An 18,200-nucleotide genomic window follows, 5' to 3' on the forward strand; every position below is an offset into this window, starting at 1 on the left:
TCAAGACATTTTGGCAATATTATTAGTTATTGTATAGTTTTAATTATAATTAAAATTTAAATATTTGTTTATTAAATTTTTAATGGGAATTTGGTAAGGCTTTCCGATTTAAAATCCTCAATCATTGACTTGAAAATAATGCAAGTGAATTTTGATAGTTATTCTTAAGACAATATAATTAAAATTTTAAACAATTGCTTATGAACATTTTAGTGAGAGCTTGGTTAGACTTTCGGAATTTGAAATCCTTAATGATTAAAGTGCAATAGTGATATAGTTCAAAATATAAATAAATGTCGAGAGTGCTTGACTAAAATATAAGAAAAGTGATATAGTCGGGAATATAATAAAATATAAGATATATATGTTGTTGAGCTATCGAGATTTTTCGAATAGCTTTAAATTATTAAACGATTGAATTTACTTAAGGATTAGTTTATTAGCGATTATTAGAGTTTATGTGATAGACGCGAGCAAGCGACTAGGCTGTCGTGCTGTCCGCTACTATGTTTGTAATAGTCAATCTAACACTGCATCTGCTCTAAACAAGAGTTAATTGTATACTAACTACAATGTACGCGAGCCGGCGGATTAAGCTGAGCCGGTGCGTGGGTGAAAAAGACAACGCAAAAGGGAGAGCGTGATCTCCGTTAGAAATTCTCTTAAATGATAACATATTTTATGAACTGCCGCTCTTAATCATAATGAAGCGATGATTGCTGAGCCCAACATCCTCCCCCCGTTGAAGACTTAGTCTTCAACAGAATCCTTAAGGGGCAGCAAGCACAGCTTATTTGTAGCTCTTCTAATCTCGCCAGCTTCAGTTTTTAGTAGGGCTACCCGTGCAACGCCATCACTTCCAGGGATAAGTTCGATTATTCTGGCTAGTGGCCACTTAAGTGAAGGTAGATTCTCATCCTTCACAAGAACTATGTTGCCAACAGCCAAGCCAGGTTTGGAGGTTCTCCATTTCGCTCGCTGTTGTAACAAGTTGAGATATTCGTCCCGCCAACGAGTCCAGAACACCTGCTGAAGATAGCTTACGCGCTGCCAAGCATCCAAACGATTAAAATTGAGCCCTGTCAGGTTTGGCTCACTGAAGGACGAAGGAGGGCCACCGTTGAGGAAATGCGCAGGAGTCAACACGTCTATGTCTGATGGGTGCTCTGAAATCGAAACTAAAGGGCGTGAATTAACGACAGCAGCGATGTTGCAAACCAGTGTGCGAAGCTCATCGTAAGTTAGGACGGAGGACCCAACACATCGGTAAAAATGATGCTTCGCTGTCTTCACTGCCGCCTCCCACAAGCCACCAAAGTGAGGCGATCGTGGAGGGATGAAATGCCATTCGATTGAGTCTGCCAAACAGAAATCCTTCACAGCCTTCTGGTGGGTGTCTGACAGAAATAGACGCTTCAACTCCTGAAGCTGGTTGCGGGCACCAAGAAAGTTTGTGGCGTTATCCGACCAGATTTGACTTGGCTTTCCTCTGGTGCATATGAAACGTTGAAGTGCATGCAAAAATGCCGCAGTAGTTAAATCCTTGACTAACTCCAACCAAATAGCCTTCGTAGCAAAACAAATAAACACACAAACGTAGCATTTCACAGGCGCCTTGTTTCGTGACTCAGGCTTGTAAAAGAAGGGTCCGCAAAAGTCGACTCCAGTCACTCCAAAGACGCGATAGCCGTTGACTCGATCCTTGGGTAGATCTGCCATTATGTGTTCAACGAGTCGAGGCCTTGCACGAAAGCAAATTACGCATCTCTGAATTACACTGGCTACAGTTTTTCTACCTCCAATTGGCCAATATTGGGAACGAACCAACGCTAGCACTGCTCGGGGACCAGCGTGCAAGTTTCGCTGATGGAAATGCATTATGATGGCTCTAGTTACTGGATGAACTTTGGGCAAAATAATTGGATGGCGACTATCGAAATTTAAAGTTGAGTTTTTGAGACGGCCATCGACACGTAGCAGCCCAATCTCATCAAGGAACGGTGACAGCGAGGCTAGACTGCTGGATGACGGAACCATTCCTTTATTTCGAAGAGCATTTATGTCGTCTGAGAGATGTGTTCGTTGAATCATTCTTAACAGTATATGAGTGCCGTTCCGGATGTCTGCTAGGGTTATTCCTGGACCATGACTTTTTTTAATAAACTTTGATACGTATGCAAACGTACGCTGCAAGCGGCCGAAAGAATTCACAAACTTGCAGTCCATAGAGACATCATGGACTGCGTCCTTTACAAGAAGCACAGTTCTTCGACGCTCAATTGAAGTTCTTTCTGGAAGTGCTGAGACTGGCCACTGAGATCTGGGCTTACAGAGGAAACCTGGACCGTTGAACCAATGTAATGATGCATTTAAATCCGAGGGCAATGCACCCCGAGATAATATATCCGCGGGATTCAGTGTTGTAGGTATATAGTGCCATTCCATTGCTGATGTGAGATCTTGTATCGTGGCGATGCGATTTGAAACAAAAACGTTAAATCGTCCGGGCTCGTCATTGATCCAAGAAAGCGCAACAGTAGAGTCAGACCAACAATGAAACTCGCCTGCGAAAATGCCTAAGCGAGCCACTTCATTCATTAGACGCGCAAGCAACTCTGCCCCGCATAGTTCCAGCTTGGGAACCGTGAGCGTTTTTAGAGGCGCAACTCGAGACTTAGAGCAAAGCAACCTGCTGATGGTATGCTGACCTCTGGATACAATATAAATGCAAGCTCCGTATGCCTCGATGCTGGCATCGCAGAATCCATGGACCTCAACCTTCGATCCTGGTATTAATGATAGCCTGGGAAATGCACTACTAAGACCATTGCCAAAGTTGCTGCAAATGTCTAGCCATGCAGTGTGACATGCAGACGGGAGACTCTCATCCCAATCAAGTTTATGCCTCCAGAGTTGTTGCAAGAAGATTTTAGCTTTCGTTATTACTGGGCCGACCAGGCCGAGGGGATCATAAAACCTAGCAATAGAAGAGAGAACAGAGCGCCTGGTGGGCTTAGAGGCTGAATTCAGGGCTAGATATGAGAAAAGAAGTTGATCAGATGCCGGATCCCATGCAAGGCCAAGTGTCTTTGTAATGTCGCTGCCATCATTGAACCTAATGAGCGATTCCTTGTCGCAGTCTGTTACGCCGTCCAGTACCATGGGATGGCTTGAACACCACTTCCTCAATTTAAACTTCCCACATGCCAAGATTCCAGCTGTCTCTTGCATAACAAGTCTTGCTTCTTCGACTGAATTTCCTCCACTAATCAAACCATCAACATAGAAATCGCGAAGCAGTACGTCGGACCCGACTGGGAATGCGTTCCTTTCATCTACGGCAAGCTGATGCATGGCGCGCACAGACAAAAATGACGCTGGGTTTGTTCCATATGTTACCGTATCAAGCCTGAAAACTTCCAACTCATCATCTGGCGAATTCCTCCATAAAATGCATTGTAGATAGCTGTCCGGCTCAGGTACTTTCACGCAACGATACATTTTGCAAATATCGCCGGTGAGTGCAACTGGATAAGATCGGAAGCGCAATAATATGTCGACTAATTTTGGCTGAATGACGGGACCTGACATTAGAATGTCATTCAACGAATGCCCAGTTGTTGTAGATGCAGATCCATCAAAGACGACGCGAAGCTTGGTAGTTGTGCTATCATCCTTCAGAACGCAGTGATGAGGAAGAAAATATCTGCATAGATGCAATGAATTAAGAGGAACGCGTGACATATGACCAAGTTCAAGATACTCTTTCAGAAATGCTGAGTATTGAGACTTTATATGCGGCAAACGACTCAATTTCTTCTCCAAATTGAGAAACCGATGTCGCGCTTGCTCATAAGAATCTCCAAGAAGCTCGCAACTAAGCTTAACAGGCAGGCGTACTGTATATTGGCCACTAGCCAATCGATTGTAATGCCTCGCAAAATGCGCTTCGCAGTCTGAGTCTTCCTTGCTGAACTTTACAATGGAATCGCTGCAGCGCTCAACTTCCCAAAAGCGACGAACTAGAGTGTCCAACTTGATATCAGCACAGGAGTCTGTAATCGGATCCAAAGGCGTCTTTGAAGCTATTAGCACGGAGTTGTGGTTGCGAGCCTCGCCACCTGATACAACCCAACCAAGACGAGTCTTCTGTAACAATGGAAGTCCAGGCATCAACTTGATTTGTCCCACACAGAGCAAATCATAAAACAGGCTAGCTCCGATAAGCAGATCTACTCGTTGCGGCCTATGGAAAGCTGGATCTGCCAGCACTATATTTTGCGGTATGCTCCAATTGCTCGTATTCACATTAGAACTGGGCTGCCTGCCAGTTATATTTGTAGCTACCATAGCCGTTATGCTAGTTGTATATTCAGATGCATGAGCTTGAAGAGTGAGGCAAATGCTGCTGCCATCCATGGCAACATTGGAGTCGCCTACGCCGCATACAGATGCAACAGATTTTGTTCTCTTAAGTTGCAGGAGATTCGCAAATCTGGCTGTAATGAGATGTAGTTGAGAGCCTGAATCTAAAAGTGCACGACAAGGAACAAGCTCGCCAAACCGATTCCTTGCCAGAACCACTGCGGTAGCCAGGAGCACAACATCGCTGTGCCGATCCTGGGATAAGAGAGTAGTGGCTGGTACTGAGGGCTGAGGGATGGTCTGTACTCTTGATGTTGAAGATTGTTGATGGGGCGGAATTGCTGCCTGCGATGTGCTGGAGTGGCCGAGGTGAAGAAGCATATGATGCTTGACTCCACAGACCCGACAACTGCGCGAGCCACATTGTCGCGACTGATGACCTCCCTTGAGACAATTCAAACATAAGCCAGCCTTTCGGACCTCATTCAGCCGAAGACTAGGAGACAAGTTTGCGAATCTTGGGCATTTGTAGATTGTGTGCTCAAGATCATTACAAAAATTGCAACTGTGCGTACTGTGGCCGGTTACGAGAAATGCTGATCTACTGGTAGCAACCTTACTGCAAGAATTCATCGGCTTACTTGACGAATAGTTTGTAAGAGCAAATTTCATCGATTCCAAAGTACGGCAACGAAGCTCAAGAAACGAGGAGACTTCTTCATATCTGGGTATCTGAAGAGCCATCTCTGAGTTGTCCAATTTCTCTTCCCATTTAGCTTGTGAGGCCTCATCAAGCTTCTGTAGCAGTATCTGAGCAATCATGGCACTGGCTATCTGCTCTGTTGTGCCCAGACTACTGAGCGCACGCATATGGACATTGAAGCTGTCAGATAGCTCACGCAGCTTGGTTATGGATCCGTTTTCTACTCTTTTGAGACCTAAGATCTTTACGATGTGGGCCTGGAAGATTAAACGTCGATTATCATATCTCTGCTTTAATAAATTTATGGCAATTGTATAATTATCATTAGAAATTTCCAAAGAGCGAACCGTATCCAACGCTGCGCCATCGAGGCAGGACCGGAGGTGCTGAAGTCTTTCCATATTGCTGATTTCTGGCCGACTTTCAATGATTGTAGAAAACATTGAGTAGAAATCAGCCCAATTAGCATATCCACCGCTGAACGTAGGTAGCTTTAATGGCGGCAACGCAGGTGCAGTCTGCAATCTGGGAGCGGATGCGCGAGGAGGGTCACTTGGACGACTAAACGTGGAACTGTGATGCACTTGAGCAGTACGACTTTGCACTTCGGACATTATTGTTGACTGCATGACCATTACTAAATCATCAAAGTCAGTGCGCAAATTGCTGGACATCTCAGTAAAGTCGAGCTCCTCTAGACTTTCATGGGCCTTGCTAAAAGAGTGGCTTAGCTTGTCGATATGCTCCAGTAGAACATTTAGAGTGCTGTCACTGTGATCGGCAAGAGCATCTGAATCGACCTTGGATTGTAGCTTTTTTACGCGTTCAAACACCGACTGTACCTTGAGCTTATAAAACCGCACGCGATCTTCGGGAGCAACTGCACTAGCATCTAAATTCGCCATGACGAGTACAGCAAGAGTAACACGATAGAGTTCAAAGTCGTTGGTGCGAGCGCGATTGCAAGAGTAAAGTAAATGTATATATGCTATAGCGCAGACACAAACTTGGAATAAGTCGTATTTGTCGAGCAGAGTACTTGCAACTTTAATAAACTGGCAAAGAATTATATTATGATACTCAAATAATATACACGTATGAATTGTTGCACACCGGTACGATTATTATGGACGCGCTCGTATCGCAGCCGTGGCGAAAGAGTGCAATGTCAACGAAGAATAACGGCAAGCATGTAATTACACTGTGCTTATGCAAACTTAATCACTTATAGATTGAAGCTATAGAACACGCAGTCACTAACCATAGACATAGTTCAGAAATTAGCAGATTCTTTATTAGATTGTCATTTGCAGAAGTTTTCGCATGTGTACTACTTTTACGGGCGCCAGTGTATTGCAGACCGAACGAAAGAGTGTCTAGCAAATTGGCAAAGTAACGGCACGCAACTAATCGCTATATACACTGCTTATGTTCACGGGTGTATGTATGTATGTGATGCTGTCAATATATATATATGCAAATATGTAGAAAGAAACGAAAAGAGATCACGTCGGGGTCACCAAATGTTGAGCTATCGAGATTTTTCGAATAGCTTTAAATTATTAAACGATTGAATTTACTTAAGGATTAGTTTATTAGCGATTATTAGAGTTTATGTGATAGACGCGAGCAAGCGACTAGGCTGTCGTGCTGTCCGCTACTATGTTTGTAATAGTCAATCTAACACTGCATCTGCTCTAAACAAGAGTTAATTGTATACTAACTACAATGTACGCGAGCCGGCGGATTAAGCTGAGCCGGTGCGTGGGTGAAAAAGACAACGCAAAAGGGAGAGCGTGATCTCCGTTAGAAATTCTCTTAAATGATAACATATTTTATGAACTGCCGCTCTTAATCATAATGAAGCGATGATTGCTGAGCCCAACATATGTATTAATGAATTTCTACAGTACTTTACTAAAGAATACCTAGCCCACTGTGCGGGGTAATTATTCCAGAATGCTTATAATTTGCCTATCTCTATCTTTTTCTGTCCAACTTATCTATATACCAAATTTAGTGAATCAGTTTCTCAGAATGTGCAAAGTATATGCAAGTGACTTAATAAAGTATTTAATGGATTTCATGGAAATAAAAAAAGTTTTTGATGATATGCAACAGAATTTCTGTGCGCGTGTGAATATAAAATTACTAGAACAACGAGTTCACATATAGAACCAAATACACAGACAGAAATGATTGATTCTTAGACAAAATATATGTATATATATAATTCCAGAAGTCAGCAAAGCCAGAATTAGCTTGTTACATACTCTTCAATAAAATAATCGTATACTCTGAATTCCCATTTTCAAGAGGTTCACAGTAAAATGAAAGCCAAGCTAGGCAAATGCCTTTACCATATGCCGAATGCATCATAAAATACTCAATAAAAGGTATGTAGCGTGAACATTCTACATGACATTGAAAAAGGGGAAAAAAAAAATTCTGTGTGCAGCAGGCATGATTAGGGATAAATCCTTACAAATACGCTCATTTAGGCCGACTTAAAATGCCAGCCAGAAGAAATATGGCGCACATGCATGTGCATGTAAGTCAGCTACGTGTTGGCCATAAACTATTGGCTGAATCAGCTCAGGGTCAGAGGCAGCTCAGAGCCGTTCCCGTTGCTAAAATACAAAACAAAAGCTCGTTAGCCAAGTTACAAATGAAAACTGAAAAACTGAAAAATAAACAAGTAAGAAGGCTCCAGTCGAGACTGCTCGACTAGGAGATACCCTGAACCCTCTAAGCTGATATTCTAATTATTCTGCACCTCTTTTATGCACACATACATACACATGCATCCACACGCACGCATAAGCCTGCGCTCTGCTAACTGCGCAGTAAGCAGCGACTGCGCTTGGGCTGCGCTGCAGTGTGGGCAATATTATGAGAATTTATTTGTCAAATAATTTCTTTTGTAGACGTACGATCTTCATAAAACTTTCAGAGTGTAATCATATGGTGAAAATGTGTGTACATTCCAAAGCACAAGTCTCTAGTACTTGAAATGCGTTTTTTACAAATTGGGGGAGAAGGGGGCGTGGTATCCAAAATCTGTAAATTACAAAATCTTTGTATCAATTAACTTTATATACAACACAAATTTGAAGACTCCAGGTCTAAAAATGTTCAAATTAGGCTAAAAAAACAAAATCAATTTTTCGATTATTCTCGATAAAAAAGTTATCGGACGATTTATCGAAAAAATAAAGCAAACTCGTACTGCGTATGGTACACACGAGTATGCATGCCAAATTTCAGCTCTCTAGCTCTTATAACTTCTGAGATCGACGCACTCATACGGACGGACGGACGGACGGACGGACGGACAGACGGACAGGGCTATATCGACTCAGCTCGTCACGCTGATCAAGAATATATATACTTTGTGGGGTCTGCCACGCCTCCTTCTGCCCGTTACATACTTTTTCACAAAACCATTATACCCTGATTTCCCATTTTCAATGGGTTCAGGGTATAAAAACTGAATGTGACACGGTGCGAAGGTGTGGAAGCAATTCAAATGTGATATTTGGTGTGTGTGTGTGTGTGTGTGTGTGAAAGGTCGCCAAATGCAAATTGCTCTTTAGACTCTTTTTTTTTTCATTTTTATATAATGTTGCGATTGACATTTCTCATTTGAAAAACCGGCTTTGCTGCAGCCGGCCAACGTTTTTCTTCATTATGTATATACTCTTCTTCTTCTTATCCTTTTTTTTTGTGAAAAACCTGTAGCAGTAAGTTTTTCAATATCAAGACACATTTAAAGCTTCATTAACATAATTGATGCGCCATTGAGGCTGTTGTTGTGCGCCGTGTGTGCTCTACCACTGTATTGTCTTGCGGGCTGAGCGAATCGCCGGACAGGTTTTCCGGCGCATGCGCAGCCAAACGCTGAACCGGTTTACAGTTGTAAGCTATAAAGCTACACCTATCTACGTCTGTATGTATGCGTGTACCTACCTAGCCCGCTTCACACATAATGAGCATCAGCAACAGAAGAAAAAAAAAAAAATACCAACTGATCGCACACTATAATTTTCAATTTCATTTTGAAATAATGTTGACGAGCTCAGCCTGAAAATGTGAGGTAGTAGTAGAGGAACCTCTGCGCTCATAGACTTTCCACTTTATTGGACAGTCGAAACGAAATCAGATATGCAAGCAAAAATAATGCAAATTGCACTCGATTTTTCACGGTGTAAAGTGGCTAGAGAGCGGTCGTTGCCAATTGGCTACTGTTTTAATGAGTTTATGGTTAGCAAATGATATGCGAGCGAATGGCAATCGAATTTAAATATATACAGTTAATTCAATAGTATATCCGTATAGGAAAAGCTATATCTAAATGCATTTTCCTTCGGTTAAAAGACAAATTGAAGGCAATCAATTACATTCGGTTGACAAAATGTTAACAATTAACATTCCTTTAGCATCTCACAGATTAGACTCTGCATTGTAGCTGCCCACATTTATCAATAACAAAAGAATATATTAAGCCTTCTGCGACAAAGAAGAACACTAAAAGGCACATCAAAAGAATATCAATTAAAAGCTAAAAGCCGCTAGCCGTCGACCTAGACAAAACCTATTTAACGGCAGCAGATAGACCTCATTGATTGCTCTCTCTCTCTCCCTCTCTCTGCCTTGCTCCTTAGCCAATAGACTGAATTATATATATTTTTTCATTACAATGTATCAAAAGCCTTTATAAAGCTATTAATTATAAAATCTGTTAAATATTTATATGAGCAGCTGCTAAAATATTTTAATGAAATTTTGCGTTGCACGCGCTTTGCTTACATCAAAATGCCTAGGCGATATCAATCAACAATAAATATTTTATACATATATATTCGGCTATCAACTTTGATTCTCAAGCATATAAAAAATTAAAAAATATAAATGAGTTGTCTTCACGAATATTAGATACGCTGCCAGGCCAGAATTTTTGTAGATCTTTTTTCAGCTAAAATTGTTATTAATTAATAATTTTTTTTTTAACTGTTGACTAGAATCACAGACTAGAATTAATTTAATAATTCATTCATTAAATTGAATTTTAAAAAAATCAAAGTTTCATTTTTATATATATATTTAAAACTTTATATTGTTAAAACTTACATAGCCGTCTTCTGTCTAGTAACAGGTTCTACATGTGGAATATTTACCTGAAAGAAATCGAATAAATAGAAATATAATTACTAAAATATTTTTAAATTCTTAAGTAGATTGCACTATATTATAGGTATTATAGGCATAATATATACATACATATACAAATTGTAATGATATTTTACTAGAAATTGAGAAATATAAGTGAAGTGTCACCACAATTTTGATATACTCTATCGAATGTTCTATATTAAGCTACAAATATATATATCTAGCCTTTACGTTACGTCACGTATCAGTTGGCTATATAATATTATCCACTGAAAGGGCATCAGATATATAAAAAAAAACACACACACACACACGCAGAATAGGCAGCAATGCCTCCTGGGCAAACAGGTTCCTGGGCCAGACAAAGGCAGCCGCAAGGTATGCGCCGCATTAATAACATAAATGGCAAAGCCACAAAGAGAATATATATATGTATGTATAGATATATATAAATATATATATATATATATATACACTCGTTTATCTCATGGTAGTCATACATAATGCAGCCGCAGAATCTATGTATATATAAAAGGCAATTTATTGTTACGCCAAGTAAAGTGCAGTAAAAAAGTGAAAAAGATAAAGAGCATGAGTAAGACAGAGGTAGGGATAGAGAGAGAGAGAGAGAGAGAGAGAGAGACAGCAAGGCCACCATCAACAGTCAAAGTCAGGAACAGAATCAGAATCAGGGCCTAAGCTGCTGCTGCGACGTAAAATTCAATTCATGGCAATTTTTCTTCGGTTTTGTGTGCGTTGCTGGTTGCGTCTTAAAAAAAATCATATTTGATATTCAATACATGGCCGCAGGCTGTGCCATTCCGAGCCATACAATATAAATCAGCACTAAAATCAAGTGAAGGAAAATATTACCAGAGCGGAAGTTAAATTTAAACAGTACCAAAATGTTTATAGGACAAAGACTGCCCAGGGATTCAGGCATTGGCCTGGCTGGCAGCTGTTGCTCTAGGCCAAACAATGGGCTCACCGCCGAGCCTCTGCATTTCCACTAGCAGTTGTTTCTCTCTTTTCTCTCCCACTTTTTGCAATGCCATGTGCAATTGTCCCTTTAGGAAAATGTCAGCTCGGCATCAGTTTGCAGTTTTTCGCTTGGCATTTGCCATGCTCTGTTTGTGGCAGGTCTCTGTCCGATTGTTTGCCTTTCATTCCACATGGAACAGTTGCAATGCCAAATATCAAGTCCACAGTATACCATCCAAATATTAATTCTTTTCTCTGCGTTATTTGTATTTTCTTTTTTTTTCACTTTTTTAATCTCTTAACTCCGTTTATTTCAATGTCTGTCAATTGTCGATTGTCGTTGGGCAAACGTGCATTGAAATGTGGCCAGCCACATGTTGCCAATATTGTCAGTATTTAATTAATATTGGAAAAAATACAAGCTAAAAGAATCTGAAATCGTCAGCGTCAGTTGGAAAGTTTTAACGTGGCGTAAAATTCGTAGATTCAAGAGTTGTTAAATTCAATTTCGAGTAATAATTCTGATTGGTGAATGCCTTATTATAGTTAAATATCAATATATTTTTTCTTATCAGAGAAAATTCTTATTTCGGAAGTATCTCTGGTGCCCTTACTAATCAGTGTTTCGTATTTTCTAACAATCCCATCCGTATTAAATATATTTTTTTCATTTTTGAAATATTTACTTATATCAACCCATGCAAATTTATTTAATCGATTATAAATATATTATGGAAGCTTAAAGTAAATCTAATTAATGTTATATATTTTATTCTCTTCATATAATAATTTAATTTTGGCATTTTTAGTACTTTTTTCAAATTTTTAATTCTATTTTTAATTTTGTGAAAGATTTGTTTTATAGTTGCGTATAATTTTTAATATTTATTAAATTAATTTATTTTTGTAGATATTTATATTTATATTCTATATCGTCTAATTACTTTTTTTTGTATTATTAATTTGTAATATGTTTCATTTTTTTTATTTTATCGTTTTTTATGTTTTTGTACATTATTTATTTTGTTATTTTTCTATTTTTATAAATTATTTTCAATATTAGTTTCTCTTATTTTTAATTTTTTTTTTTTATTTTTTATTTATTTATTTTTTTTTTATTTAATTTTTATTTTGGTTCAGTTACGTGGACCACGTCATTTAGGCTGCTCATCAAAAACTATTTAGAAGTTCAGCAATGGAGTATCTCCATCATAATTTTAATCTTCTCTAATCATATAGCATTCTTGTCCATTTAATAGATTTCCCTCATGCATTATACGTTCTCTGCAGAGTCACACCCTTCGTTAGAATCTACGGCAATTGCACTTCAAAGTAGCCGCTCTATATCATGTGTGTACATATAACACCTTAAACTCTTAACCGAAGCTCACCCAGTTTCATTTATTGGTCTTCTAATTAACAGTCTGACCTTAATCACTTAAGAGTTTACATAACTGCCAACTGGCAACTGGCCTCAACTCCCACTTGCCGCAAACACGCTAATTGTTTGCCGGTTGACCCGCCCACAGCTGCCCCAAAAGCGTTTAATTGCATAATGAAAATTATTTCTTTTGCTGACGTAATTAACACACATTTTACACCAAACTCAAGCAAACTGTGTTGCAATCTAGTAACACAGATAAGATAAGGCAGCTGCTGACAGATAAGATCTAGCATAGCGTAATATCTTAAAACGTACGAAACGAATTCAAAGCCAACAACATGACCAAAACATGAAGCAAATTTTCGGTTGATCTCAAGTTTTGGCCACGCGCAACGCCACTAAAAATATTTAACCTTATATAGAACGAGTATCCAAATTTGGTCAGGCACACGAAATGAATCGAAAAGGAATTCAAGTTTTTCGTTTAGGTGACAATTTAAATGTAGATCTGTCAATAGGTATTACTTTGGTATTTTATGGTGCTAGATTTTTTTGTTCGTAAGCATGGCGTGGGCTGAAAACTGAAAATATATATACATACATATGTTCATATATATTCGACTCTATGGAGCGAGTCTCTGGGCATCTATCAATTTCCGCCTTTCAAGCGTACCATCAATATAATGCCCACAACTTCATATCGTCTGCAATTAGCTGACAATTTACAGACGCCACTGAAACGCAGACAATGCCACGCTCTGTGCTCGCTAGCTCGCTCAGTTGGCGACGACCCCAACACTCAGTCAGGGTCAATGTGTTGCAGGCCCCAGCAGCAGTTGTCAGTGGAGAAAAGATCACACGGACATCACAGCCCAAACTGAAGAGATGAAAGTCGTCAGTTTTCTATATATATATATTTACGTACATATATGTAATCGACAGATAATTTTATGATAATGCTAATAACAGCTTACATATGAAATGAACCCAGACGGAAATGCTGCATCCCAATTAAGACCTTCAAAGTTCGCCGGCCTCTATTTGTAATACATATATACTATATACATATATGGGTGTCTGTCTGTGTGCCATTCTGTGTGTGTCATTCATAGGCGCCTCATATATTTTGCCATTTTGTTCACACTTAATTAAATGTCCAACTGGACATATATATATAATTTATACTGTATCTATATCTTACGTTATGAGGTGGGTGTTGGTTCTGGCAATCGGGAAGTCAATTTAATTTCATATGTTTTCCTATAAAAATTACTTCAGGCTATTCCAATATTTGAATACAACTTAAGTTGTCAGTTTTACTTAATCATATTTAATTTTGTTTTCTCTTTCCAGGTAAGTGCGCATAAAGCTTTTGACTTGACTTTTGTTGATCGTAAGTTTGCATTATATATATATTTTATATTTATATTTATATTTATATATTATTCGGAGCTGACAAATTTGAAATTGTTTATGGTTCTCCTTATCGATCGATCAATCGCTATGAGTAATAATAAGGAAGCACTTTAGCCGCTATCGGTGGGTTCACAAGTGAGTCGCCTCGAAAAGGTATCGCGTGAATGGCTCTTACCGTTGTTTTTTTGATTATTTGATTAATTAGTTGGGCTGAGCCCAAGTATGCAGGAAGTTATTAACAAGGCATGCAAAGGCACCATATAAGAGATGCACTCACACAGTTTGCCAGAATGGGGAAGGCAACAGCGAATATATACAAACAATTGTGATGAGACCATGTTATCTGTGTGTGTGTGTGTATGCGTGTGTGGGAGTTAATCAATTAACCAGCATGGAGCAAAAGAGAAAGGAAGACCATGAATAAATACCAAGTGCGGGAAATGAGAGCAGAGCTAATAACAATATACACAATAATAGATCAAAGACAGCGTACCCTGACTCCACGATGTTATATAAAATCATAATTGTAGCAGAGCTAATGAAAAAACTGAGATTGTATATGAATTAATGCAGTAAAGAAAGCGATTATGCTTAAGGAATCTTTACAAGTCTTTAAATGAGATATAAAAAACTAGTTTTGGTTAATGATGTCAGATTAAAATGAAGGAGCTTTTATGTTAAGTTAAGTTAAAAAGTTTCAAGTTTAAAAGTGTTGCGAAAATAAAAGCACATTTTAATATGTTAAAGTATTCCAAATTGTCTAAAAAAGGTTTTTAAAATTTCTTTCTGTGTTATTAACATTAGAAGTTACGTGTTTGTGTTTCCTAAGAAACGTCGTTAAAAATCTATAAAAAATCAGTAGCAAAAGAGAAAGGTTAAAAACAATTAAGTTATATTATATATATCGTATAGATAACACTTAGAAAATGTTCAATGGATAATGATAAAAGAATAGCGAACTTAAATAAAAGAGCTGCAAAGCAAAAAATTAATGAACACAAATATTATAAAATATGAAAAATACAACAGGGTATAATGGTTTTGTTGAAATGTATGTAACAGACAGAAAGAGGCGTGACAGACCCCTGCCCTGTCCATATGCTTGAACGCGTCGATCTCAGAAGATATAAGACCTAGCTAAAATTATAATTCACCTCCTCCCTTAAATACACACCCTCACCTTAAATTTGTAAAAGGCTTATTTCAGATACTAAACACTTGTGCTTTGGCAGATGCATGCATTTCAATGTTATAATCACGATCTAAAAGTTTAATAAATATACCATCCGTCGAGTGTCATATCATTCAGCCTCTGTCATTCAGTCTTATCATATTTAGTTTCTGCCATAAATTTGCTAGAAGACCTAAATTAAGAGCATTTTATATTTCTGTGAATCATATAATTATGTTTTCTATTTCGTGAGCAATGAGAATACATTTTTCCACAAGCTTCATTGTATTCAGTTTTCGCTATTCGCTTACATCTCGTAGCATTCAGCTTTTGTCATGCAGCTGCCTTCACTCTAGTTTTTGTCACATCCACTTAAAAGTTGGCCGAAAGTTTCAGAGGCATTCATGGGGCTATGTTTTTTTCTGGACAAGAAAATTATGATCAATATTTCCACATGTTTTATTAATGCACCTTCCATCGGGTGTTGTAGCATCCAGCTTTTGTCAGGCAGCTGCCTTAACTCAAATTTCAAGCAAATATGATCAATATTTCCACATGTTTCATAGATGTTGACAAATAGTTAACGTGATCGATAGTTATCGAAGTAGAAACTAGTTATCGAGATCGATAAATAGTTATCGAAATAGATAGTATTCTTTGCTGTTGCTTTGCCATTAAAGTGCCTTACATCGAGTCTCGTAGCATTCAGCTTTTGTCATGCAGCTGCCTTCACTCTAGTTTTTTCCACATCCACTTAAAAGTTGGCCCAAAGTTTCAGAGGCATTCATGGGGCTATGTTTTTTTCTGGACAAGAAAATGATGATCAATATTTCCAATGTTTTATTAATTCACCCTCCATCGGGTGTCGTAGCATCCAGCTTTTGTCAGGCATCTGCCTAACTCAAGCTTCAAGCAAATATGATCAATATTTCCACATGTTTCATAGATGTTGATTAATAGTTATCGTGATCGATAAATAGTTATCGAAATAGATAGTATTCAGTCATTGCTATGCTTACATACATACATTAAGTACATCGACATCGAGTCTCGTAGCATTCAGCTTTTGTCAGGCAGCTGCCTTCACTCTAGCTTTCTCCACATCCACCAAAAAAGTTGGCCCACATATCAGAGGCATTCATGGGGCTATGTTTTTTCTGAACAAGCTAATTATGATCAATATTTCCACATGCTTCGTAGATGTTGATAAATAGTTATCATGATCGATAGTTATCGAAATAGATAGTATTCAATCTTTGCTATTAATGTACCTTACATCGAGTGTCGTAGCATTCAGCTTTTGTCATGCAGCTGGCTTCACTCTAGTTTTTGCCACATCCACTAAAAAGTTGGCCCACAGTATCAGAGGCATTCATGGGGCTATGGTTTTTCTGAACAAGCTAATTAAGATCAACATTTCCACAAGTTTTTTTGATGCATCCTCCATCGGGTGTCGTAGCATCCAGCTTTTGTCATGTAGCTGCCTAACTCAAGCTTCAAGCAAATATGATCAATATTTCCACATGTTTCATTGATGTTGATTAATAGTTATCGTGATCGATAGTTATCAAAGTAGATAACTAGTTGCCGAGATCGATAAATAGTTATCGAAATAGATAGTACTCTTTGCTGCTGCTTTGCTTTTAAAGTACCTTACATCGAGTCTCGTAGCATTCAGCTTTTGTCATGCAGCTGCCTTCACTCTAGCTTTTGCCACATCCACTAAAAAGTTGGCACACAGTATCAGAGGCATTCATGGGGCTATGGTTTTTCTGAACAAGCTAATTATGATCAATATTTCCACAAGTTTTATTAATGCACCCTCCATCGGGTGTCGTAGCATCCAGCTTTTGTCAGGCAGCTGCCTTAACTTAAGGCTCAAGCAAATATGATCAGTATTCCACATGCTTCATAGATGTCAATGGCTAGTTATCGAAATCGATAATTAGTAATTAGTTATCGAAATCGATAGTTATCGAAGTAGATAACTAGTTATCGAGATAGTATTCAGTCTTTGCTATTGATGTACCTTACATCGAATCTCGTAGCATTCAGCTTTTGTCATGCAGCTGCCTTCACTCTAGCTTTTGCCACATCCACTAAAAAGTTGGCCCACAGTATCAGAGGCATTCATGGGGCTATGGTTTTTCTGAACAAGCTAATTATGATCAATATTTCCACAAGTTTTATTAATGCACCCTCCATCGGGTGTCGTAGCATCCAGCTTTTGTCAGGCAGCTGCCTTAACTTAAGGCTCAAGCAAATATGATCAAATTTCCACATGTTTCATAGATGTCAATGGCTAGTTATCGAAATAGATAATTAGTTATCGACATCGATAGTTATCGAAATTGAGAATTAGTTATCGAATCAATAATTCGTTATCGAAACCGATATATAGTTATCGAAATAGATAACTAGTTATCGAAATAAATAAATAGTTATCGATATCAATAAATAATTATCGAAATCAATAAATCGTTATCGGATTCGATCAATAATTATTGAGGAATCCTCGAAATCGAGTATTACTTATTGAAATTGATTGGTTGATAAACTGATGGATTGATTGGTTGATAGATTTTTATAGACTTATAGATTTGAAAATCCTTTATGTGACTTATGTCAGGGCTTACACAAACTTCATAATATGCAGTCTTTGGCATTGATGTACCTTGTAGCATTCAGCTTTTGTCAAGCAGCTGCCTAATTCAATTCATTATATTTACGTTTTTGTAACACATTCACTATAAGAGTTGAGAACAATTTTTAATTCATTCATAAGGCTATGCCTTTTCTGATCAATATTTCCACAAGTTTCCTAGATGTACCATCCAACGAGTGTCATATCATTCAGCTTTTGTCATGCAGTCTCAGAGCATTTAACTTCTGCCATGAATTCGCTATAAGATCTAAACTAAGTGCATTCATATTTCTGTGAATCATGAATGTATTTTCTATTTCATGAGCAGTGAATTCATATTATTCAGTCTTTGGCGTTATGTACC

At 38.3% G+C, this 18,200-nt stretch overlaps 2 protein-coding genes across 7 annotated transcripts in view; one reads left to right on the forward strand and one right to left on the reverse strand.

The window, feature by feature from the left end:
• Positions 1 to 18,200, forward strand: part of LOC108611535 (uncharacterized) — a 76,098-nt gene that overhangs the window by 18,121 nt on the left and 39,777 nt on the right. The gene's annotated exons all lie outside the window — the stretch shown is intronic.
• LOC149269894 (uncharacterized) lies at positions 189 to 6,915 on the reverse strand. Its single transcript, XM_089463330.1, has one exon. It carries the CDS (start codon positions 5,971 to 5,973, stop codon positions 751 to 753), a length of 5,223 nt encoding a protein of 1,740 aa, XP_089319456.1. The 5' UTR covers positions 5,974 to 6,915; the 3' UTR covers positions 189 to 750.

The sequence above is a fragment of the Drosophila arizonae genome, chromosome 3 (genome assembly GCF_054131065.1).
Source record: "Drosophila arizonae isolate 15081-1271.41 chromosome 3, UAZ_ARI_1.0, whole genome shotgun sequence".
Taxonomy (NCBI): Eukaryota; Metazoa; Arthropoda; class Insecta; order Diptera; family Drosophilidae; genus Drosophila; species Drosophila arizonae.

Coding starts and splice junctions, on each gene's coding strand:
- LOC149269894 (XM_089463330.1), bottom strand. CDS start 5,973: ATGGCGAATTTAGATGCTAGTGCAGTTGCTCCCGAAGATCGCGTGCGG.